At 39.4% G+C, this 25,721-nt stretch overlaps 1 protein-coding gene across 6 annotated transcripts; it reads right to left on the bottom strand.

Moving 5' to 3' along the window:
- Positions 1–1,043: 1,043 nt before the first annotated feature.
- Positions 1,044–25,721, bottom strand: KCNJ15 (potassium inwardly rectifying channel subfamily J member 15). Of its 6 annotated transcripts, none has more exons than XM_015882522.2 (2): positions 25,343–25,721; positions 1,044–3,159 (listed from the first exon to the last, which is right to left on the bottom strand). In XM_015882522.2, the coding sequence occupies exon 2, from the start codon at positions 3,141–3,143 to the stop codon at positions 2,016–2,018; it is 1,128 nt and encodes a 375-aa protein (XP_015738008.1). In that variant the 5' UTR covers positions 3,144–3,159; positions 25,343–25,721; the 3' UTR covers positions 1,044–2,015. The 6 variants fall into 6 exon arrangements, with proteins under 6 accessions (XP_015738008.1, XP_085404242.1, XP_085404248.1 ...); XM_085548116.1 differs by having other exon boundaries at positions 25,553–25,721; XM_085548122.1 differs by lacking the exon at positions 25,343–25,721 and adding an exon at positions 25,092–25,226.

Raw genomic sequence — 25,721 nt, 5'->3', positions numbered from 1 at the left:
AACCAGAAGGGCTGACCACAGAGTGGTTGTGTGGTTTTGGTGATTCATATCAGATTTACGTCATGACATTTTCTACTGCAGTTCAGTACTCTACAGCTAAGCATACTGCACCAAAATCACATCTACTCTGTTCTTAGCTTTCATGTAGAGCAATGGAAATTAAACTTACATTAAAGTAGAAAGGAGAAATACAGCTCATTGCAGAATAAGACTGTTCTAAAGAAGGAAGTGAACAAAAGTACATTATATGTTATACTACCATGTGTATAGTACTATTGCTCAGTCTTTCATTTAGCTGAATATTTTGTTTTTCTTTTAATTACAGATTTGTATCATCGAAAGTTCAGAAGTTCATCATTTCTGCGATGCTATATTTCTATCCAAAGCTTTTGCTTAGGATGATTGTTTAGGATGATTGTTTTCTTCAGGAAAACCTAATGACTGAAATGGACTAGTGATTCCCAACAACTTCATACTAGGATTGGTGTACACAGGGACATATGTCCTTACCTACTTCTACATACTGCAAAGTTTGGATCCTAAAAAAATACTTCACCACCTCCCTGGACAGCATGTGCCACTGCCTCACTACTCCTTCTGAGAAGAAACATTTCCTAATACACAACCTGAACCTTTCATGGTGCAATTTGAGGCCATTCCCTCTCTTCCTATTGCTGTTACCTGGGAGAGGAGACTAACACCTACCTGACTGCAACTTCCTATCAGCCATTCTTGGTAAAGCTTTTTTTTTGCCAAAGTTTTCACAGAATTACAGAATAATCTTTAGAACTCACAAAATTGCTGAACTGATGTAAGTCAGAAATAATTTCTAAGTCTCATTAGAATGCTGATTTACATGAAAAATACATATTGCATGGATATCACTGCTACCTGATTTTCTTACCATAAACTGACCACTGTAGTGATCTACTGAGGTCCTTAGCTGTGTTCTGAACATACCTGCATGTGTGAAGCATTCAACTCTTTCAACATCTGCAAGCTACCACACCCCCTCCCTGTGCCACAAAGAGATCAGAAGCTGCTCAAATTAAATTCCTTTATTAGTGGAATGGTTTTAATAGACCAAAAATGAAATGGATGAAAGGAATGCTTGTCTGTTATGGCTGCCAGAAAAAGTAAATATTGTCTACAGACATTATACAGATTTCTTTTAACCAAATTAAATATGGTCTATAGCAAAGCAAGCAATCTGTAGAAATGTACTGTTATGCTGCTGTTACAAACTATTTACACTGGATAAAAAACAGGTGTCTCAAAGCCAGCTTTAACCTTAGTTGATTACAGTTATGATTCTGTGCATCTTCCCTTACCTCCTTTGTTCTTTTTTTTTTGTTGTTGTTGTTGTTGTTTTTGCTATGAATAATTAACAAGGTTAAAAAAAGTGAGTGATCACAAAACACGTTCTGCACAGCAGAGAAAGAGGGCTCCCTTCCAGATCACCCAGCACAACTACTACGCCACTCTCCTTCAAGATTTAAGGAGTTTATCCCTTCCCTGCAGGCTCTTCCCATGGTAGAAAATTTGTCTCTCTGATTCTCCTCACCAGGAATTCCCACAAAGGTAAGACCTGGTATGAAAATATACATTTTAAGTATACATTTTTTAACAGAGCACATTTTCTTTTAGCAGTACTATGCACTGTCTCTGTTCACAGTAAAAGTTTGTCAAGTAAATATTTGAAAGAATCAGCACTGTGCATCCAGTTTCACTTTCCAAACAGAATGTGGCGTGTCTGCTTTTAGTGTTGGTATGAGGCAGAGACTTGATACAAATCCAACTTTGCTAAGATCAAGAACAAAGAAATCCCACCTAATTATAAAATACTTGATTAACAACTCAGCCAAACAAAGGGATAGGTTTACTCTACACCAAAGCTATTTTCTGAGTTTTCACCACTGGTTTTATAATAGCCATACAGTACAGAAACAAATGTTTTGGGTTTTTTTTTTTTCCAGTTTTTGGAAAGAATGCATCAAGATAGTTTGTCCATTCAATCACACATTGCTCTGCTGTAACAACATCGTTCTTAGTTCCCTTTCTCTTTGATCCTCCTGCCTGTATTTCTCCTCTAATTTTTGTTTTTCTGAGTCCACACTATAAAAAGAAGAATCTGTGCTTCTCCTGATCTTCTCAAACTGACTGAAATCTGCCACATACTTTCCATTTGGAGAGAGAGAAACCACAGGCACAAATTCATAACCCCAGTGAATCTCGTCAGGTATGTAGGAAGTCCTGCTTTGACAGACGGCACTGGTGGACTCCACTGTGGCATTCAGGAGCACAACAAGCTCAAAGTCCTTGTCCTTGAGATTTTGAGGTGTGAGATCTCTTAAAGGGCTGCTTTCATCCAAAATATGGTAGAATGTTAAAGGCAAAATGAGAAATGGGCTTTCTGAAGAGGAGTCAACATTGAACTTGACACTGGCTTGATTAAGCAGGATTCTCTCCCCTTCTTTGGTTTCATATGTCTGAAGAAGCTTCCCAGAGAGCTGGCACTGTATCAGAAGACTCTTCCTCATGTTTGCTACCCTGATCACCAGACAAAGTTCTCCGTTGTGTTTAGTAATCACAGCACAATGGCTAAACTTAATAGTTTCTGCCCTTTTTTTAGGTCTTGCAATTTTTGCCAGAAATGTACCTGTGATGAAGATCTCAATCAAGGTGGTGATGACCAGTTGGGCCACAAGCAAGAAAATGGCATGTGGACACTCCTCTGTAATGAAACGAAATCCATAGCCAATAGTTGTCTGTGACTCCAGAGAGAAGAGGAATGCCCCCGTAAGAGAGTCTACATTCTTGACACATGGCTCCCGCTTTGAGGTGAACTTGTTTATTTCTAAGTCTCCGTGAAGGAATGCAATGGCATAATAGATAACTCCAAAGAGGAACCAGGTCATAACAAATGTAGCAGCAAATAAGGTGAGTTTGTACCTCCACTTCATGTCTATAACTGTAGTCCACAAATCCTGAAGGTAGAGTAGGTAAATGCCATCAACTTTGTCTATGCGCACATTGCTGTGACCACTTTTGGACATCACACGGGGTTTGTGTGCCTTGAGCGCAGTGCTGATGCCTCCGTTAACCAGTGGGACGCGGGACATATTAATCTGAGTGGCTTCCATCCTCACTGCTTCAGTCCTAAGGAGAAAAGAAAAGAAAGAAGACTGTTACTTAATGAAATCAAATCACAAACCTTGTTCTGAAAAGCATTTGGAAGCGCTGATAGATAGAAGGTACAAGCATAATCTAAATATATCAGTAGTGAATTAAAAGAGCTGGAATATAAAGTTGTTCATGTAAAATAGCTGACATTAAAAATACTTCAGTATTACATATTTTCAGAAAAAAATAAACAGAAAGAAAATACTCCTTGATTCTGGTGACTGCCAAATATGGAGAGGTAGATTTCCTTTCAAATAGCCTGCAAAAGAAATTTGATCAAGCTAAAATTTTATATTAGTACTTTATTTCTGTAAAATGCATTATTTTTTTCTTACGTTTCTTTAGAGAAGAGGCTCTTTTTAACTACTGCAAAAGTTTTCTTTAGTGCCCTGAAGAGAGACATCTGATCGAAATTAAAGTCGCGTCAGTGCTTGGTTTAGAACGCAGATCCAGCACACCACCTCTGTCTCTTCCTGTGACAGAGGCAAAATGAGCCAGACCAGCTTTCACTCTGAACAATTAACTTCCACAAGTGATTTACTCAGTCGGATCTGATTCTTTGTCGCAAACCTACAACTAACGTACAGGGAAACAAAGCAGACCTGAACACATCAAAGTTGAGTTTCGGAAAGGAATATTTACACCTAAAACGCCTCAAAACTGTTTGTACTCTGTAGCACTCTGACTTCAAGCAGTCTAAGGAAAAAAAAAAGAAAAAAGAAAAAAAAAAGTGGGAATTCACAAAGTCAGCATTCTGAGCTACGGGCCCTGACCTGTGCGAACCCAGCAGTCATTGGACCACCCGACTTCTGAAGTCTGTTTATTGTGCATCAGTCCGGATGGAGAGTAAGTGTGAGGACACTCAGAACTGAACAAAGCCCTCAGAGTGAAGCAGAACTGCCTGTGCCAGTTTAATGAGGCAAGTAACAAGACCCGGCTTGCAGGACTAGACAGCGGTAACACAGAGCAAGGACAGTGCATGTTATAGAAGTTTCCAACAACAAAACTTCCTGCTGAAAAAAAAATTAAACAAAAATTAAAAAAAAAAAAACACAACAAAACCATCCCTTGCATCCTTTGTGCTTTGGCAGGTCATTCAAAAAGCATTGTTTTGTTCCATTGTTTTCTCAGAAAGAGCCTTAAGTAAGTGAATCGCTGTTGTGAACTATCAAAAAAAAAAAAAAAAAAAGGAAAAAAAGAACATCTTCCTTATAGCCACTTAAAAGAAACTTGCAGGAAATACAAGATATATTTGTGGTACACACATGTGCCAGCTCAGGACATCAGCATAATTGCTCACTGAAGTACCTTTCCTGTTATGTCAATTAAAGAGAATTTTTGTTTATGACTATAACCATCACAGTGTTGCAGGTTTTCTGGGAAAAGGTAATTAAACTTAATGCCCATTAAGACCTGTAGCTCATTCCAATTTGGTATTATCACCAGCATTTCTCTTCCATCATCCAAGAGTTGCTGAAATGTACATATATACTTGTTTCTATAAGAAAGAAATTTAGCAGTGATCCCAGTAGGAGATTCCTTATGTGACAGTCACATCAACACAGTGTGCACAGCATGTCCGGATAGTAAACAGGAAAAAACCTTCAAGTGATCTAAAAAAGAACAACAGGAGGAAATGGCAGTGGGGGGGAGAGGAGGTAAGGGTGGGAAGGAGCATACTTGTAACTGCTCTTTAGATAAACTCAAAATGGAGAGCTACTGTCAGTGTGGTAAATGCATGTAATCTCCAATGGAAAATCTTTTAGGAAAATAAATATCATTTAGTGAGGAGGCACCTTTCCCCACACTGAGCCTTACTCTGGATAAGCTACAGACATCAAATGTGTACAGAAGTCCATCTCAAAACAAGTATACCTCTTCCTCTCAAGATCACTTCCCCATAGCCATTACCTCCAGCCACAAACATCACCTCATCCCCCTGCTCAGCCTACCTGGACCCTGCTCCTGGGACCATGCTCCCCAGGGCTGCTGGCTCCTCCTCCTCTGGAGGTTATCAGGACAGAAGCAGCCAAGACTCCACCTTTCCTCCTTAGTGCTACAGCTGGTGGGCTTGAGTTGGTGGGGCAGGAACAGGGCTTACAGGGGCTTGGTCAAGGGCAGAGTTCATTCACTAGGTTCAAGAATGGCTTGGGGGCACTCTGCACACTTCACTCACCACATATCTACTATGTCCTGGACACATGGACTTCCACATGCAGGGGTCACTGGGTATAATAAAATCAGCTCTGCCCTGCATGTGTTGTGACAGTGGTACTTCCTTGCTCCTCCAAGAAGACAGGAAATAGAAAGGTAATTTCAAGGCAAAGCCTATTTCCTGGGAACATGCCATGTCTGGCATGTTCCAGACTGTGCTTCAATTCAAAACCAAAGTCATTTCTATCTATGCTTATTTAACATTTCCATGTGCAAAGTCAGTCTCCATGTACAGGGATAGCATGGCAGGGCCATTATTTTGGAGTCTGGCTGTGTCAGAATTTCCCAGTCATCTTTATTGTTCTTCCCAGTCTGTATTTCTGTATGTGACAAAGCTACTTGCTTTGTGATTTCCTGAAATGGATTCCAGCCAATTTCTGGTGCTTTTTTTGGTTGTAGGATTTTTGTTGTTGTTGTTGTTGTTTTTACTTCCCTTTTTATTATTATTTTCTTACATCACTTTTTCCTGTATGATCCTAAATTCTTCTAGTGCTCTTTTACTCCCCTGAGAAAGTCATGTTAATTTCCTTTCCCTGAAGAAGTACTTCCCTTCTTCTCTGCTGCAATGATACGGGAAGAGCGGATCTGTCATGCTGCCTCTGAGCAGCACTGCCCCTGCTGAGGCCCTTCCTTATCACTTACAGCAGCCAGCAGGAGTCATCTGCAGGAAGAAATTGTGATGAAGACAAAAGTGGAGTAAAAACAGGCTACATAGATTTCTCCCCAGCCATCCAATTCCCCACTGCTTTCAAGTGAATCAACCAGGGCACTATCCCAGAACAAATGATCAGTGGGTTTTTGTAAATGGAAAACACATAGCATAGCATTTGCATTGCTTTTTCTTGTCCCACTCCTTCTATAGGCACCTCAGATATTCTATGCCCTATCAACTGTTCCCAGCAACGCAGCTGAAAGATTTTAGTTTGTTTCTACCATTTTCCCTCTAAGCCAGAAAGCACATCTACCACAGTTATGCAAGCAAACTATCCTGAATAATAGTAGTAGTATATATTTTGAAACTAAAAGAACATTATTTGTTTGTTAGCTAGCTGATTTTATGTCAATAAAGTATTTTTTGTTACCTAATAATAATAATAATAATAATAATAATCTAAAACTGTAGCTGCAAATAGAAATGAACAGAAGTACAGTTAAGGAAACAGTTAAGGAAACATTTCTTCATGGGAGAAAATGAAATAATCTCAGGTTTGTCTAGGGCTTTCATGTCCTGTGGATTACCTCCTTTCCTCATGAGCACTTTGGAACTGCTGAAGGAGACTCCCCATCAGGGCACATTCTAGTAATGGAATTTAGTGCAGACAAAATCAGTAAAACACAGAACTACATACCAAACCACCAACCATGAATACCTTGATCTGAAGGTAATTTCAGCAGCCAGGGATATAACAAGTACATTAACCCTGGTTCCAGAGACCGCATTATCAAGAAGTGAAAGCCAGCTTGCATGAACTAAAAAATGTTCCTCTTGCATGAAGCCAGATTTGCTTGTGCAAGATCTATTCTGGCAGACACAATGGATTGGAAGTGTACAGGAGCATGACTTGTTCAAGCGGCCTCAGTTGTCTTTTTGTTTTCAGATCAGATATGCTTTGCCACTTGAGCAACCCCCCCAAACAACTCTACGCACTTCAGTGCCACTCTAACGCAGGGCAAAACTTGCACTGTTTTTTCAACCAGCATAAAACATTAACAAGCTTGGCATTAAAAAAAAAACCAAAAAAAACAAAAAAACAGGGCTGAGGATAGAAAGCATTGATTTGAAAAGAAATACACAATCTTCAGATCTTTCCTAGGTATTATGTGGTTCAGTAGGCTATAAAAGTCCTTCCTGAATTCTCAGTGCTCTGCCTAGCATGAACACCCTCCTCTTTTTGGGCTGCATGAGTTGCGGGAAGCACAAGGTCCTGCATAGCAGACACCAACCAGCAAAATTCTCCTGTGTGTCTGATTTCTGGAACACACACACAGAGAGAAAAAAAAAAAAAAGAAAAAAAAAAAAAGAGGGCAAAGGGAGAGGGGCAGTAGCAGTGGTTGTGAAGGGATACTTCAGCTTCAGCTGCCACTGCAGTCAAACAGTTACAAGCTTGGACACTTCATAAAAGAGCCCTTCAGCTCTGGTAATGACCAACACTTACTTGCACAGCAGAAAGTAGTGTTAGACTGGGAACTGATCATATTGTGAATGATGCTGCCTTTAAAAAACAAATCATAGAATCATTAAGGTTGGAAGAGACCTTAAAACCACCCAGTCCAGCAGTCAGCGCACCCCCACCATGCCCACTGACCACATCCCTCAGTGCCACATCCACATGGCTCTTGAACACCTCCAGAGACGGTGACTCCACCACCTCCCTGGGCAACCTATGCTACCGCTTTACCACACTTTCTGAGAAGAAACATTTCCTACTATGCAACCTGAACCTTTCCTGGCATGATTTGAGGCCATTCCCTCTCATCCTATCTCTGTTAGCCAGGAGAAGAAGCCAGTACCCACCTCTCCATAACTTCCTTTCAGATGGTAGTAGGGAGTGACAAAGTGTCCCCTGAGCCTCCCCCTCCCCAGACTGAACAATCCCAGTTCCTTCAGACACTCCCCATGAGACCTGTACTTCAGACCCTTCTGAGTCTTTCTGATTTTTTCCACAAGACCGGAAGACAAGAACTGTGGATGTCCCCTCAAGTCAAAATCAGCACCCCAAGCTGTGCACTTAGGTCCACACACCTCCTGGCCATTTATCAGCACAGCACAGCCCTAGGATGGTGACACTCAGGAGCAGGTAGCAATGGTGGCACAGCAAATCCTAATCATAGACCTGAGTGCTGCAGATCTGATTGCACTAGAGGTTGAGGTTAATGGTTGTTGAGCTAGGGGCATGCTTTCCATCACTCACAGCAGGTCCAAGGGCAATCACTGACAGATCATTATTAAGAAAGTGAAAACCCAAATGCATCTTTTTCTCTCCTAGGCAGTCTGCCTGATATCTGGCCATGGAAGATGAATTTTCACTGAAGAAATCTCATGGTACACTGTTGCTCAGAGAGATTTGTACAGGAATCTTGTTCTTTCCAAAGGCAGGATGTGAGGCTTTGCAGTAGCTATTGATTTACGCAGATGAGCTTTGGAAACTACACTGATGCAAGAAATAGGAAAACAACCAAGTAGGCAGAGAAAAGGCAGGAGATTACCCAAAGCTTATTGAGGTTAACAGAGAACCTCCCAGTGAATTCACAGGGCTCCTAATCAGGCCTTTAACCAGAGAGAAAGTATACACCATTATCTTCCCAACAGCTAGTGCACTGCTGTCTGTTTTTCCTAAAACCTGCCCTCCAGCCCCTGCCGCAGGTCCTGCAGATACACAGGGAACATGGCCATGCACAGCTTTCCATCTGGAAATCCTCGTACACACCAAAGTCTCCTTTCACAAAGTAAGTAAACTGATCAGTTTCCGAAACTTCTTTTTTTGTGTGTGCTTGATAGTATGGTTTATACAGTGCAGCTGGAAAAGAGAAAATGGTTCACCAATTTCCTGCTCTGTTATTTTTAAGAATGTCTTTTATTCAGTAGTGAAATGTTCAGTACTTTTGAATGTCTCCCTTGCTGGCATATTAATGCTTCAAACTCTCTGTTTCAAACATTTCATATCACAGTTAAGCATTCAAATCTTGCCTCCGATGTGATACTTTTCCCACCCACTAACCCTTTCCCTGTTCTTTCTGTGCAAATCTTATGTGACTCTTTCTACATGAACAAGTCTAAACAGACTCTCATTAACTCATTTTCTTTCCATTTCTGAGGAGCTAGGTGCCAGAATTACTCTACAAGGCTGACAGAAACATTACTTTTGAATTCTGGTTGTCACACTCATACTCTGTACTTCCATGTCATTTATATCATTGAAATCTTCAGTCAGTTGCAGGAGCACCAGCTACTTCTCAGATAACACCTCTGGCACAAGTAAGCATCTCAGCAAAAGCACACAGGAAAAGATGAGCTAAAGAGAGGATGAGAGAAATCATAGGATCATTTGAGTTGGAAGGGACACTTAAATGCCATCTGGTCCAACTCATCTGCAGTGAGCAGAGACACCTACAGCTAGATCAAGTTGCTCAGAGCCTGTCCAATCTGGCCTCAAATGTCTCCAGGAATGGGGCACCCACCTCCTCTGTGGGCATGCCTTATCCCACTTAGCAGTAGCAGTCAGTGCTAGGACTAGAATATCAGAGATCTTAATACCTCCGACTGTCCTGTTTTCTGGGATACCTTTTGGGGAGGACTTTGTCCTCCTTTCTTCCTGAGATAGTCATCTTTTCTATAAGCGTATGTCTCATTATTTTATCCTCGCTTCTTTTTGCATAATATTCCATTCCTTTCCTCTTTTCTGCTCTCTGTGAAGAGTTCAATTTAGTAATGTTTACAGTGCTGTCATAGAAATTCATAGCTGTGTCAGCAGTTGTTTCTCACAAGACTGCACACTGGCTTACGTTCCTCAAGTATCTCACTGCAGGTTCACAGCACCTATTCCTGACCTCTCCATTACACGACTGTTTGCAAGGACTTCCATTTTTGAAAAGTTTCAGATGTTTGGGATGAGGTTTTCCTCAAAACTTGTCACAAGTGAACACATATTTTTATTACTTTGTTTACTTAATATGTAAGTCAAAATGAAACAGCAATTATTTCCAAAACCAGTGCCAAGAAAATATAGTTTGGAATGTTTCTACATCCATGTTGTTAAAACAGTTTTGGTGTCTTTTTCTTCGGGTATGTTAGTGTGTATGCACTCTTCAGTGTAGAGACCAAGATACACGCTCTGCATGGCTAGCTGAGCACCCTAAAAGTTTGGCCACAAAGTAATCTTGATGCCTCCTTGCTTTTTGGCCTTCTAAATTTGCATTTGTGCAGCTGAGCGTCTTCAGTGGGAAGCATAGAGTCTTCCCATCTCCCTAGTTCCATATTAGCGAACTCCTCTTCAAGGCTGGAAACAAGGGAAAGACTTGCCTCAGGTGCAAGGAGGAGTCTCACCCCCACCTCCTTCAGCGGTCAAATTTTGGAACACAAATGCAGACTGGGAGGGGGGAGAAGCGGAGCAGAGGACACACTGAGAGGAGGTTGAATTCAAGCCAAGGAATGTTTCATTTCTGGCTCATCTTGCATAGACAGAAGGTAAACACTGAGCCTTTTGGTGTCCTACAGGGCACACTGTGGCATGCCCAAACACATAACCGTTGGGCGCCCATCAAAATGAGAGCCAGAAATGGAAGCACCTGCACGCTTGAAGCGCTTCCAGTGTAAAACAGAAGCTGGGCAGGGATTTTCTGCAGAATACTTTTTCACTTAGTCAACTAAGGCCTACCTAAGTCCTACTTAAGCACTTAATTCCTGTTTTGGGAACCGGCCCTTCCCAGGCCAACTGCTGGAGCTCCTGTGAGAATGTGCTTTCTGACAGCTCCCAGCTCCCGTTGCCCTCCCCTTCTCTCTGTGAGTACAGGCCACCTGGCTGGAGCATTCCCCAGTGCACTTGATTGTGGGGAGGCTGGTGCCAAAAAGGTATACAGGAAGGCTGTGCTGTTCTTCTATCAGATTTCAGGCTGTTTAGCTGCTTGCTCAGAGGCATATTTTACCGTTGTTATGCATGTTTATGTACAACCTGGTATAAATCACCTAGGAATAATCTTACTGCGTAAGCTCATGTGCCAAGACTGTTTAGCATTTCTGTACCCAACCACGCAGTAACTATGTTTCCTTCCAGTATTTTAGTCACACAGTGGTGACTTTATAACCATATAGAAAATAACGAGCCTGAACTCATCTACCTTTAATATTGCTAAGTCTTACCAAGCTTACAAGGAAAGGAGTCATCTCTCAGGTCAGTTCAGAGCACAGATGTACAGTACTGGGTTACCACCTATGTTTGTTGTGACTGTAATTCCCTACTCACTATGGTTAGCCATGTCCTTGTTTTCTTTCACAGTAAGGAAAAAAGCCGGAATCTAGGTTTCAACCTCACCAGTTCTCACCTACTGCTTCACAAGTTATCACAGAATTATAAAACAATCCCATGTTGGAAAGGACTCATAAGGATCATCAGGTCCAACTCTAGGCCCCACAGAGGACCACACAAAAATCAGACCATATGTCTGTTAGCAAATGCCTACTCCAGCATGGAATAATTGTAGTATTAATAAAGTTAAACTCAGACCAACAGACTTGCCAACCCACAGATGGTTTAAAATGTGCTCATTTTGTTTCAGAAGTGAGGAAGGACTTATGAGACAGAAAGCTCATCTAGTTTCTCTTCTTATTTGCTCATTTGTTTGTTTATTCTCCCAATTCATTTCTTGGTTAATAAAAATCTGGTTTCATTTAAAAACAAACATGAAACCAAAACCAAAAAGCCACACATACTGTAGATTTCTAATTTAAATTGTCAGCAGGTGGCTGAAAATAAGTAGTAATTTTTCTAGTCATGGTAACACAAAAGGCAGGGAGAAAAGTTGGCATTCTTCTGATTGTTCATAAAAGTTGACAAAAATGTCTTCAGTCTGCCTTCCCCAGGGCCATTTCTTCCCATATCTCAGTTGCCGTACTGAGGTTGGTACATTAAAAGTATTAATTAGACAGAAAGAAAGTATTTTCAAATTGTTTGGAGTGGTTTGTGCCTCTGATTCCTTTCTCGGGCTACAGATACCATCAGACTCAAACACAGCTTGGCACTGCAAGTCCCATTGCCAGCCTCGTCTCATTTTGATGAGCAAGGGCATTGGCTTCTACCTCTATGTTAACTGTACAGTACAAATCCATCCACTGGATGAAGAGCTCTCTTTTTAATCACCATTTGTAATGCCAACTCATTGTACTGTATCCCAGTCAAGTTGGGTTTTGTTTTTGCATTAGTCATAGTGCACTGTGGCTCTCATAGCTCAGTGTAGGTGTGGCAAGGAGGTGAGGCTCCCTGCAGAGTGTCAGGCTTCTGCTATGTCAGAACCATTCCATGTGATTTCTGCATGTGAAACCACCTTTCTTGTAAACCACAGCACTTTAGCCCATAAAATCAGAGCTTATGCTGTTGGAGGAATGACCTTAGTACCTCACAAAATGAAATTAAAATGTTTGTAATTTTCAGTGTCTATACAGTTGCTAACTCTCGAAATTAAATATCAGCCTATGAAGATAATTTTTCCATCAAGGAAAGCTCCTTCTTTTAAATGTATAAAAGATTCAGTACTGTTGAAAATCATGTTCGGGCTGCAAAAGACAAGGAAACTGGCACTGGAAAAAATTATTGTATTCAAAGGTCAGTATATTGGTTAAATTTTGATCAATTAAAGCCTTATGTGGATAGAATCAAATCAAATTGGGGAAATAAACCATTCTATCCTAGCTGGAGGATGGCTCATATTTCAGCGAAGACTTTCCCTGGTGACCATTTCTGGGTTTCTCTTCCTGTACAGTGTAGCGTCGTACTGCTTCATCCATGCTGAGCAGAGTAATTTGTAAATTAAGGCAGATTTATGGCTTCTTTGCTGAACCAGAACATACAAAAGAATCTGGCCTTGAGATTTTTGCAATAATATAAAGAATAATTCCAAGAAAGAGGGATGGGTTTGTCAAGGTTTCATCTTAAAACTCATTACAAGTTCATTTTCTCAGGAAGTTGTTTGGTTATGAAGAATTGTCCTACCTGTGTGAACAAGTTCATGCAGTGGAAAATGTTTTCAGAAAGTGATTCTCTTTAATGCTAGCAAAATGCAGCCTCTGTGAGACAAAGCATGTACTTCCTTTACTCTAACCTAGTGATTTTTAAGTTAGACAAAGCACAGATGATAATACTGACGTAGTTGATACGTATAGATTACTTGGTTACTTTTTAATAGCGAATTGCTTTCTGTGAATTACAAAGTCTGTCCATTATTCTTTTTGACGTGCACTATAGCTTCAAAAATGTTCATCTCTACTCCATTTTCTACTCCAGTCTCTACAGAGATTTCAAATTGCATCAAGTACGTATTTCCACTGAATGTTTGCAACTGCTATATAGAGAACAAGTTCTACGTAATCGCTAACAAATGTTTGATAACTACTTAACAGAAAACAAAACAACAAAACTTTTGAATGCTGAAAACCAATAGTGGTATTGCCCCCAAAAATCAAGACATGATACTTCAGAGGCAAATATGTGTGTGCTCTCATACAAAACTCATACAGTCATTTCCACTGTTTAAAACAGTACTTCATGGTATGTGTGTTTGTGTTGCCTGTTCTGTAAATCACAAGCAGTTGTAAATACAAATACCAATCTGGGAGCATTTGATGCATCTATGGCCAGCAGTGAATGCCTCTAATTTAGATGTGATTCCTTTAGTGCCGTTTCCCATAATAAAGTGTCTAGGTTGTGGCACAGGAGAATAAGCTTCTGAACAGCATGTCTCAGAAGCATCAGCAATGACCAGTAACAACCACCTGTGACTATGTCCTTGCTCACTAAAGTCTCCCTTGAATTTGCCAGCGCTGCCCGAAGTGGCGTAGCATATTCCCTGTGAGGGCACTGGTGTTCCCCAGGGGCTCATGACTCAGCCCTAGTCCCTTCTCATCCTGACCCTGCAGCAGTCCCCAGATGAGAGATGCCTCCTGACCAGCCCAGCTGAGGATGGCCCTACAACCCAGGGATGACACCAATAGTCAGAGAGGTCCCATACACACCCTTAAGATACTGCACTGGTGTATAAACCAAGGGCCATCACCTGCTACTATGGAGTGGTCAGGGACAAATTAAAATCACCAATTACACTTTCATAGTGATGTAGGGATGTGTATTTTCATCAGTGTCCAAGAATTTTACTTCATGGCAACTTCCTCTCTTTCTCTTTTTTTTTTTTTTTTTTTTCCCTGACCAATTCATGGATGTGGTTAATTTAAGGTTTAAAGGCTTTTTCTCTCTCTCACACACACACCCATATATGTTTTCCACTGGAGTCTGTGCTTTTTCCTAGACCCACCCAAATTCCAGTACATAGCTCACTTGTATGCCAAGCTTTCATTCTCTCCATGCAATGAATGGAAAAATACCCTTTTTTCCACTTCTGCACATTTTGGGAAGAGGACAGACAGAGAAGATGGAGGAAAGGCCTCTTGAGTAATTTAGTTATACCTGCTAATTCAGAGCAGAAATATGAGAGAATCCCAGCATTCGTGGGAATACTGCAGATTGACGTGCATGAGGTCTGAGCCCTAATGCTTCCTTGAGACTCAGAGTTGCAAATATGGAGTGCTAAGGATATTTAAACAATACTAATGATAAGGTAAAAGCAGTGTAAGCAGCTGGCTGATATATGTGTCCTTCTGTTCAAATAAAGTGTTTTGGTAGCACTCTTCAGTGTACTGATATTTTATGAGATGGATGAGACCAATACAAAGCTTAATAGTGTGATATATTAGCATCTTTTATATGGAAATGATAGTTTTCAGCTGTTTTATTTTACAGTCTTTTTCAGGCCATGAGTATGTTGGTGAAGGTGGTGGGCTGAGAACAAAGGGATCCTCTTAGAAATAGTAGCCCTGTAGAGAAAAGGCTGAGGGGCCAACACTGTTCTGCCCATGCTTTTCCTGCTAGAAGGGCACCATTGTATTACATGAAGTGGTCAGTAAAGCTCCAGTTCCCTCTCTCTATTGCATCTCCAGGGCAAACCTCACAGCCACATGCCTTTTGCATGGCACTCTCTTCCATGTGGATTCTCTGATGTCCAGTTAATGCTAGTCTCCCCTGTGTTCTTTTTTTTCTCAGTGAAGGCATTAATAACATCTCTTGGGCTTACAGAGCCACCTATTTTCATAAAGCCTGTTGGAACATCATTTCTGAAGCGTCTGTTCACCTGCCAAGTTAAGCTGAAATTAGCCTGTGGATTTAAATATATGGGCTGTATCCCTTAGTTGTGAGGGAACAGAAATGAAATTAAGCTAGATTAAACACATAGCCTTTTGCCAAGAAAATGTTATCATTGTTCTGAACTTAACTACCACTGTTAAACAATGAAAAAAAGAAAAAGAAAAAGAAAAAGAAAAAGAAAAAGAAAAAGAAAAAGAAAAAGAAAAAGAAAAAGAAAAAGAAAAAGAAAAAGAAAAAGAAAAAGAAAAAGAAAAAGAAAAAGAAAAAGAAAAAGAGAGAGAGAGAGAGAGAGAGAAAGGAGAAAAAAAAAAAAAAGATTAAAAGCTATAAATTTTTCAAAGAAAAAGATGCTTCCTGAGTTTGAGTACGAGGTTACACAGCCCTAGATTGTATGCCTTGCAGATAAACTGACAAGGAATCAGAGGGAAAATAAACTTTGTTTTCCTCATTGCTTTCCCAAATTACTGAGCCTCTGCCAATTTCCATGACACAGACCCCTCAGTCTGCTGCAGAGACTGTGGCTTCTCAGAGGGAGGAAATAGCATAAATGTACTGGTGCACATCAATGGTTTTTGATTTTCTCTCCAAACCAAAAATATCAAAACAAACAAAAAAATGCACTGAGGTTGAATCAAAAAACGTTTTTCTTGCAATTTTTTTAAATTTTTTTTAAGCTATTCTGGACTGGACACACTGTTTATTCAAACCAAAATTAAACCTGTTATTTTGATTTTACATTTGTATAGATGTGTGTGCACGTCTAATTTAAATCATGTGAGGAACAAGCCTTTGCTTTACTCAGAAGATCTAACTTCCACAAGTCAAAATGAATTCTTTAACTTTTGAGAATTGTTTTCGGACTTCTTGGGTCCAAAAGTCAAATTTAACATGAGAGCACAGAATCTGATCTTATGGGCATTTTTAGCTGAAAAAGGATTTGGGGGGAAGAATCCCTCACTCCTGTAACAACAGAAGCCAACTGGACTTCCTGGTGGGTTCAGTGACAAGAGTACAAGAAGCTACTGTGCTTCCTAGCAAAAGACAGCAGAAGAAATGCCTGTCCACACTGCTGAACTCTGAGAATCTAGCGGTGCAATTCACAGTCATTTTCCTTTGTCTTATAGCTTCTTGGGAACCTCTGTGAAAGGTCTGTGTTGCTACATTACAACATGACAAAAAAAAAAAAAGCAGCAATAATGTGCCCAAACAATAAAAAAAGCCCATGCTGGTGTTCAAAGTCACTATGTTTCCTTATGCTCAAAAGGAGATTATTTTGCTTGTTTATTTACACATACTTTATCTTTATGACTGTTCCTTTATGATCCCATATCATCTCAAAAGCTCAGTGATCTTTTACAGTTGGAAACTTGGGAAAGCCCAGCTTTGATCATTGAAGTAATTAGACTGAATAGGACATTGTTCATGTTCTATTAGGAATAGTTTCCTAAAACATTCAAAATACCACAAATGTTTGTGTTTTATTTTTAAATTCTACAATATTCAGCAACTTCTACCTTATTTTTTGTACGTTTTCCAAATGCTGTGAATTTCAGAAATCACTTTGATGTTTTCCAAGCAGTCTGACTTACGTTAACAAAAAAAACACCATTCCCCAATTACTTTCTGTTGCCTTGTTATAAGGCTTGATGCACCAATGGAAATGTATCCTAGCTGAGGAGTCCAGGTATAAAGAATAACTGGGCTATGAGGAAATCAACTACATCTCCCACAAGAGATCATTCTTTCAGTGGAAAAAAAATAAAGCTTTTTGATCTGTCGTATCTCATACATTTCCTGTAATATTTAACTTTTAAAATGTTCAGTTTCCATTGGAAAATATGGTGTAACCAAACAGTAGTCATTTATATGTCATTTTAGTGCTATTGACTATTTTTAATATTTTTTCATCACCTGTTGTAGATAAATGATTTTAAAAGTAACTAATCATGACTATGGATATATCAAATTATAATTGCGTATTTCAAATGAAGTTAAGATTTGCTGTTGTTAGAAAGCCCCAGAAACTGTGAGTTCACCAGATGACTAGTAACTCAATGGCAGTACAGGAAATTTCTTCTTTTAATGGTGAAACCCTGTCAAACTCATTCTTTCCCTAAGAACGTATTCTGCCAGAGAGTGCTGCTTCTGCTTCACTCACTGTATGGTTCAGACGTCTGGTCTGCAGGCAACTTGTTGTCGTAGCACCTCCAAATTCTTCACACCAGTCAACTGGAATTTCATTTATTTAATTAACCTTTTTCCAATAAGTGTCTTGTTCATAGTCCTCATCTATCTCATGGGTATGTCATTCAAACTTCCCATGTCAAAAAAATGCATTTCTTCTATGCTATTTTGACTGTATTTTTCCTCTTCATTAGCAGAAACTTCTCTTACACGTTAAGCATAATTTTTTCACAGCTACTGCCCTGGTACTCAGAACTTATGCCTTGGGATATTAGTTCCCTTTTAGGCACCAGATCAGCTTACCGCTATCCAAACAAGTCCTTGAAATGCACTTGTTTTGAGAAAAATTCCAACTTTAATAAATATCTTCTTGTTATCGTGCTCACCTACCAAGTACCAGGTCTGGATTGTATCATGTCTCACTTGCTGTTAAATCTGAAATAATTTAGAGCAGACCTAAAGTTTTCCTATTCTTTGTTCAGCTCACTGAAAAGAATTTTGTGGATGGGAAATAACATAATCAGATTATAAACTATGTTTTCCCTTAGAATTGATAACAAATGATTAGTTTTCTAGGAGACATCTTTTCTCCAGGAAGGCTCTGTCTACCTTGTGACACCTTGGACTCTTTATCTGAGTTTTATGTGAAGGAAACTTACAGATTTGCTTTTCTTAAAATTTGCTTGGAAATTTGAAATAACTAGAAACCTCTCTGTGAAACAGTAGTTCAAGCTGTGTTTCTAAATATCTACCAAACTGAGCCATTTCTAAAGGTGAATGTTCTGTGAGATTAGTTCTGGGCTCTTTGGGTTAAAATTTCTCTATTTCCCGTTAGCAATCTGAAAGGTGTGTAGTGTGAGCTAGTCCTTTTAAGGCACCAGCATCAATGAAGAGTTGGACACCTCCATTCTGTCTGTCCCTTCTTCTCTGCCTGTAGATGCCCTTCTCCTTGCAGTGCCCTGAGAACTGATTCCAGAATTTTAATTTTTAGATAGTTGAGAATTACTTTATCTTACACTTGCAAAGAAGGTTCTGAGAAGTGGCAAGTTTATTTCTCCTATGGAAATTAACTGTTCCGGTGTATGTGAAGGTACACCCACATTTCTTAGAAGAACTGTGGTTACATATATAAATGATATAATACATGTGCATATCTTAAGTTGGAATATCCTAAATAAATATATGTAAATCTAACTCATACTGATGAAGCTTTTCAAGTTAAATCCCATGTCAATTGTGTGGTGTGGAATCTAATACAAGATTAAATAACCCAGTGCACCATTTCCATCAAACACATAGCTTAGTTACTATAAAAGAATGTATGTACTTAAACAGATGAACAACATTCATCTGTAAAAACAAACTATCCAAGAATTTAAAACAAGATCCAGCTATACGTCTGCTCTGTTTTGCAGATTCTTGTCAGTGCCATTCCATGCATCAGCTCACTTGTCTGTGTCATCAGCACTTGCACTGTCGCCATGTCCCTTACCAAATTGTACATTTATCTTGCTTGCTCTGCTAAAGGTTTCCTCACACATGAAGTTTTTACCTATGCACCTTCAAAAATGATATCTGGGCCTCCATGGAAGTAATCAGCTCTGCTTTTTCATACCCACTAGTGTCCTACATCTTTATCAGTCCTACTAACATTTTTTTACCACCAGTTCCCTATGTATAGTGCTGCTTAAATATGTTCTTTCTGTTAGAAGTGCATGGAATTTTAGGAACTTGGCAAATTTGAAAACTTTGACCGTTGTTTTCTTCTGAGGCTGGGGAATGAGGATCCAACCCTTTTCCCAGCTTTTTATTTGTGGATCCCAGTGTTAATATTTAAGCTCATATAGTAAGTACTGGTAACGTGCTTAAATCAGTTTCTAGTGAGAACACAAAGGTTATTGACTTCTGTGACACTTTCAGTCTTTATGTAGCAACTTGGATGGTTCAGAAGTTTCTTAAGATCTTTTAAAGCAAACAGAAGCAAAAGCTTTTCCTTGAACACTTAGTCATTATTTAAAAGTTCTAAAAGTTCTAAAGGTAGTGCAGCATTTAAAATCTCCCATCATACATTTTCACATTTTGCCAACCAGAAATATATCTGCAAGTTCAGACTCTCACATCTACATATACTAGGAGTATGTATCACTGTGGTCATTCTGCTGCACTGTTTTTTTGGACTATGGCATATAAACACTATTAAAATAATTCCCTATCACCTTAGACCTTAGGTAGAAGAGGGATGTCTACTACCAAGAAGCAGTATTTAGTGTCAGGATCAAGTCATAGCTGTGTGTATTATATGTTATATATATATATAATGTGTACATGCAACAATAGAACTGACCAGAAATGAGGTTCAAGAATAAGGCATTCATAAAAATCTGGGATGAAACATCCATAATGCTGTGGTCTGTACTGAAGAAAGGGTATGAAGTCTGTAGCCTGAAGCAGGCTCACAGGATCAGCTCAGGAAGAGCAAAGGTATGTGGAAAAATAGGGTACATTATTAGGATTCCTATCAATATGATAGTTATAGTGTGATACAACCAGTTGATTATCACCTTCTGGCCTCTGCATTTCCCAGAATAGGGTTAAAGGGCCACAGTAGAAACAAGAACCAGATCTTTTGTTTGCCCATTATACATAGACATTAATAGCATTGTTAGCTTTCCCACACCTGCTTGTGTTCATTCACCTCTATACTTCTGGAGGCATTTTTATTCTGCAGAACATTTCAGTCTTTGATTATTATTTATGCCTTGACAAGAGCTTTCAGCACCTTTTAGATAGCATATTTCACAATAGGTAATCAACATACTGAAGGCCAGAACCCATGAACTGATGTTCACTATGTTAATTTATAACTCACAGCTGGAGTCAATGCTGTTTGATATCTTTGTAGACATAAACAGTGTGACTTAGTGCACATCAGCTAATTTGTGGGTGACACCAAGCTAAGTAATATAGTTCCTACAATAGAAGGAAGATTTAGAGGGACCTGAACAGGCTTGAAGTGGGCCCACTAGAATCAAATGAGGTTCAACAAGGCCAAGTGCAAGGTGCTGCATTTGGAGCAGAACAATCCCATACCTGAGTACAGACTGGGAGAGCTACCTGAGAGCAGCCTTGCAGAGGACTTGAATGTTCTGATGAAAAAAAGGCTTGATACAGTCCAGCACTGTGCGTTTGCAGCCTTGAAGGACAACTGTATCCTGCACAAGAGGGATGTCAAGTGGGGAGAAGAAGAGGATAGTCCCCCTTTGCCCTCATTAAGCTCCATTTGGATTACCACATCCAGGCCTGGGGCCACCAGCCTACAGGAGGATGTAGAGCCATTGGAGCAGGTCCAGAGGAGGCTACAAAGATGATCAAAGGACTGGAGCTCCCCTCCTGTGAAGACTGGCTAAGGGAACTGGATTTGTTCAGTCTGGAGAAGGTTCTAGGAAGACCTCATTGCAAATTTCCAGTACTTAAAGAGTGCTTATAAACAGAAGGGGGCCTGACTTCTTGCACAGGCAGATAAGGCAAAAATGAACCATTTTAAACTAAAAGGTAGGAGATTTAGGTTAGATGTAAGGAAGTATTCCATTCCTCAGAGGGCAGTGAGGTGCTGGTACAGCTGCCCAGAGAAGCTGTTGTTCCCTATCCCTGGAGGAGCTCAAGGCCAGGTTGGATGTGGCCCTGGGCAGCCTGAGCTGGTGGGAGCAGCCCTGCCCATGGCAGGGCAGTTATAACTAGTTGATCTTAAATGATCCTTCCAACTCAGCCATTCTGTGATTCTAATGCCTTTTGGCCTAATCTTAGCTAAAGAGAGGTTGTTATTGAAAACCATTAAGTCTGAGACATGCAAGAGGCCAACCACCATGTACAATCAATGTCACCAAATATACACATTAATGAGGCCCAAAAAGGCAATAAAATAAAACACTGCCTTAAGACTTGTTTTTTTCCATCATAGGCTTTTCACGTTTGTGAATATTTTGTAATTTGCTCAAGAAGATTAATAAGAATTTTGAGTGTTCTGTATCAATCAAACATCTCCTCAAATGTGCTGACATATCTTTCTGTGAACGAAGACCAGCCTTGCTTATATGCTGTGAGAGTCACAGAAAGCACACCTTTTATACATTGCTGCACTAACTGTGGTTTGGCTGTTTATTGTGGAGAGAGAAGACTGTTGATAAGTTGATGTTGAAGTGTTTGAGGAAGGAAACTTTCTGGAAGCATTATTGCTAGATAAGATTGCAGGACACTGAAGCTTGTTTGCTTGGGTGAAAGGTAGGACAGGGGTTCAGAAGAGAATAGCTGGTCTAAAAATTAGTGGGAGTAAGGACAGAAGTAAGGGCAAGAATATTTGAGTAGAATAATCAGTAGGAAGAAAACAAGAAGCACTTAGAAAGTTATGAGCGATCAGAAAATTACAGAAATATCTTTGGTTGAATTTTTTCTTTTTTGGTCAGGTTGTGTAATTCAGATGAATTTTCCCCTTTCCTCCTGATCAGTTTATACTTAGAATATTCCTATAAAGTCATCAAAGCATGTATGCCATTCCCTATTTTGTTTCATTACAAATTACAGTAATTTATTCAACAGACAAACATATTTATCATATAGCCTTAAACCAAAAGTGCCAATTTTAGATAAGGAAAAGTTCAAAGTGTACAACTAGAGAGGTATATTGCTAGCTACAATCTAACCAAGAGTGAATCACCTCAGTTAAAGCAATGTAGATTAAATTAATCTGATTAGGCCATGCCATTATTGTAGTTAATACTTATTTTACTTTATCATTTTTGATTTACGAAGAAAATGTTACATATCTAGTCTGCCTAAGCGTGGACAGCTCTATCTGACAATCTCTGTGAGAAAAACAAACCCATAAGGAGTCAAATGAGGTTTTAAGAGGCACTAATCTTCTGTTCCCAAGCTTTACACTTCTCCTTCACATTAAGAGTCAGCTAAAATTGCCTGAAGGTCAAATTGCAGAGGCTAGTTTTAACTGAGTGGAATAAAGACAACTTTAATCAATAAGCCACCCTGGGAGTCAGTGGAAAGGCAGCCTGCTCTCTTGCCTGAGCAGACACAGTGTGAGAAGAGAAGAAGATTGTAACAAAATGTCTAGATTAAAATGAATCACTGAAAAATTAAAGGACAGTGGCACTGACACCAGTGATCACCTGAGTGATCCATTTTGGTCAAGGGGATTCTCAAGCTTAAAAGCTTGCAAGGTTTCCCAGTATCTCCAATAGTTTGGAAGATGTAGGAACTGCATGACACCGCAATACTTTTCCTGAGATATGTGCTGGGTCCAGCCTGTACCCTAGCAGTATGATTTCAGCCTTTCACTGTAGGCAGACAAGGTTTGCAAAGGGATCCACTGGAAAATGTAATTTACCACTTCTGTCCCCTCAGGTAAAAATTACTGCAGATATCTTATCCCAAAACATACGTCTACCTTCTTTCTGTCCAAGTATTTTTTTTGCCCAGTGAAGGATGATAATACTTAAAGCATTCATGTTGTCTCTTGTTACTCTTCTGCCTAAGCATGACCCCTAGCTTTTCATGAACCTCAGAGTGTGCCAGTCATGCAAAGACAGTTTCATACTCAGGAGGTGAAAGATGCTGTGGTTTTTACTTGCTATTCTTTTTGTTCCTTCCTCCTGCCTAATTAGTAATGTATCTGCTGTTTTTGGCTACCATACATGTGCATTTCACACCATTTGAGCTAGACAGATTTAAAATGAGCAGGCGGTATAATTCATGTAAAGCCAGTACAAGAGAGCTTCCTGTTTCAGCTGTGCCCTGTTACTCCCAAGAGCATGTATGCACTTTATGCCAAGCTATTTACCAAGTTAATGAAAAAAATACATTGAGTCCTAAAATGAGCCTCAAGCCTGTAGTAACTCATTCAGATAAGTCATGAATGTTGTCCCATTCCAAGGGGTTAGGAACAGCTTGGCAGGAAGGTAGTTGCCAGACATTTAACATTTAGTGCATTTGTTTGGACTGAAAAAATTGACATTAACTGTTTGATGCTCCAGCCAATGTTTTGGTTTGGGTTTTTTTTCTTATGTTTATATACACAGGACAACCAATAAAGGTAGAGAATTTTTCCCTCAATAGATTAAATAAATAAATAAATAAATAAATAAATAAATAAATAAAAGGAAAAAGAAGGGATAAAAAAAGAAAAAGAAAAAAGAAAGAAAAATATAATCTTGTAATTAGCTTTGGTTTTCCTGGAAGCATACTGAATCAAAATTTATTTCAAAAATGTTCTGAGGTTCAGAATGCAAAACAGTTAAGTTTCTGTTTTTCTTGGCCCTTCACAAGACTACCATCTGGTACTTCACAGCTTTGGTTTCTACCTGTTCCCAAAGAACACAGCCTGTCCATGTAACCATGTGTCTTAGGAGGAGCAGAGAATAATAATCCAGACTGCTTTAGTGAAATCTGGACAAGCAGAATTCTATTCCAGCTCAAATCAGGGCTGTGGGTTGATGACTTGTTTATTTCATTGCATGAGGAGCCAGGGTAAAAATGAACTATTTGTTTTCATTTTAAACTCTATAAAAAGTAACAGGATTGAAGTATTATTGTATGTATGCTGGAAGACTGAAGCCCAAGTCATCTGCTGCTGTTTTTGTCTCTAGGCCATGCCTCATTTACCAGGGTGAAATTCTTGGGGAAGTTTTTGGTCTCGTCTACACTCCGCTTTACAAAAGCAATGCCAGTTTGTACTGTATAACCAGCTGCAGTAAGTTACATTCCAGGCTTACTTCCCCCCTTCTATAACCTGATTATTAGAGAGTGCAGAGAGCATAGTGACATTTTACAACAAAGGAATTAAAGCAGACTTATCTGTAGTAGCAAGTTTTCCCCTTTTCTTCCAAGTTTTGAGAGAAGAAATCACAGCTAACAATATCACAGTGAATACAAACAAAAAGTTTGGCAGGTAGGTACTTAGACACGGTAATCTGAAAAACCCTAGCAATGCCTTTAACTGCAGGATAAATAAAGGAAACAAGTTCAGTTAGAAAGTAATATAGATGCACCTGGTTCACAAAGGAAATCCAGGTTTGTTCCTTTTTGCAGTTAGCACGTTATGGAGAAAAAAAAAGAACTTATCTGTAAATCTCTTTAAAGCATGATCCCTATGAGAAAATAAAAAAGGAGGCAAAAACAAAGTACACTGAAGTAAAGGGGAGTTTTCAGCACAGGCGCGGACTCTGATTACTGAGGATAAGCCAAACCTGTTCTAAACAATAATGCAGCAATGTGAAGACACATGCAAAATTTGGAAGAAAATGCATGATGTTCTCCAACTCAGACATGTTTACATTCCTTGTAGCTACCACAGAAAACTTACATAATCTTTTCTTATACAGATAGGTAACGAGGACTGGATAAAGTTCTAGGCAAGTTTTCCTAGTATGTTAACTAAAACTGATTTCTGCACTGGAAAAGAAACAAGAACTGACTGAAAGACATTATTTTAAGAGCCCCCAAAGTTTTAAGAAAAAGTATCTGACAGGCAAATATTTACAAAGTTAGATCCAGCCCCCCTGCCCAACACCCAAAATATCAGCCATATACATTACAAACCTTACATTCAGGAGCTTGCACTAGTGGAAAGACAGCTTTTGCCGTATCATTGCTAAACTGCTATATCTCCAAGTTCACAAGAAGACATAAGCTTATAAAGAGATTTTTCTTCTGCAGACAGTTTCTATATTCTGAAATTACTAAAACAAGAAGAAATTAAATAGGAAAATAACCTACTCATTAGCTTTCATTTCCAGACAGTATCCAAAGTACTGTTAAGCATGTATGCATTTTTTACAAATACCTCTTACCTGTAAAAGAGCAATGTTCAGATTCCTTACTAGATGTTATCGTCATGACAAGTCAAACAATCTTTTTTATAAAAGGTCGAATGTCTTTTCAATAAAGCATTTGTGTATGGTTTAAACAAAAAATAAAAAATAAATTCAAAACACCATCAGAGTCTCCCTTCTCTCACTGTCAGTCAAAAACAAGTTAGAATAAGTCTGAGTTGAAATTACCTGAATAAAGAGACTGGAGAGAGAGAGGGAGGAGAGGGAGGGAGGGGGAAAGAGAGAGAAAAAAAAAGTCTGAGAGGAGACTCAGTGATGTCAGCAGTATGTCTTAAGGAAATCTACAGCTGAGCCCGGCAAACTTTATAACTACACAGCACTCGACACCCAGTTACGT

This window comes from Coturnix japonica, chromosome 1, assembly GCF_054131305.1.
Source record: "Coturnix japonica strain WE chromosome 1, WE-NBRP24, whole genome shotgun sequence".
Lineage (NCBI taxonomy): Eukaryota > Metazoa > Chordata > Aves > Galliformes > Phasianidae > Coturnix > Coturnix japonica.
The sequence above is the reverse complement of the archived record's forward strand: the minus strand, read 5'-3'. Positions and strand labels throughout refer to the sequence as shown.

Bases quoted from the DNA above. Each gene is read 5' to 3' on its own strand.
- KCNJ15 (XM_015882512.3), bottom strand. From the start codon at position 3,586: ATGTCTCTCTTCAGGGCACTAAAGAAAACTTTTGCAGTAGTTAAAAAG. The intron at 3,160-3,518 runs GTAAGAAAAAAA...TTTTCTCCTTAG, and splicing joins AGCCTCTTCTCTAAAGAAAC to GACTGAAGCAGTGAGGATGG.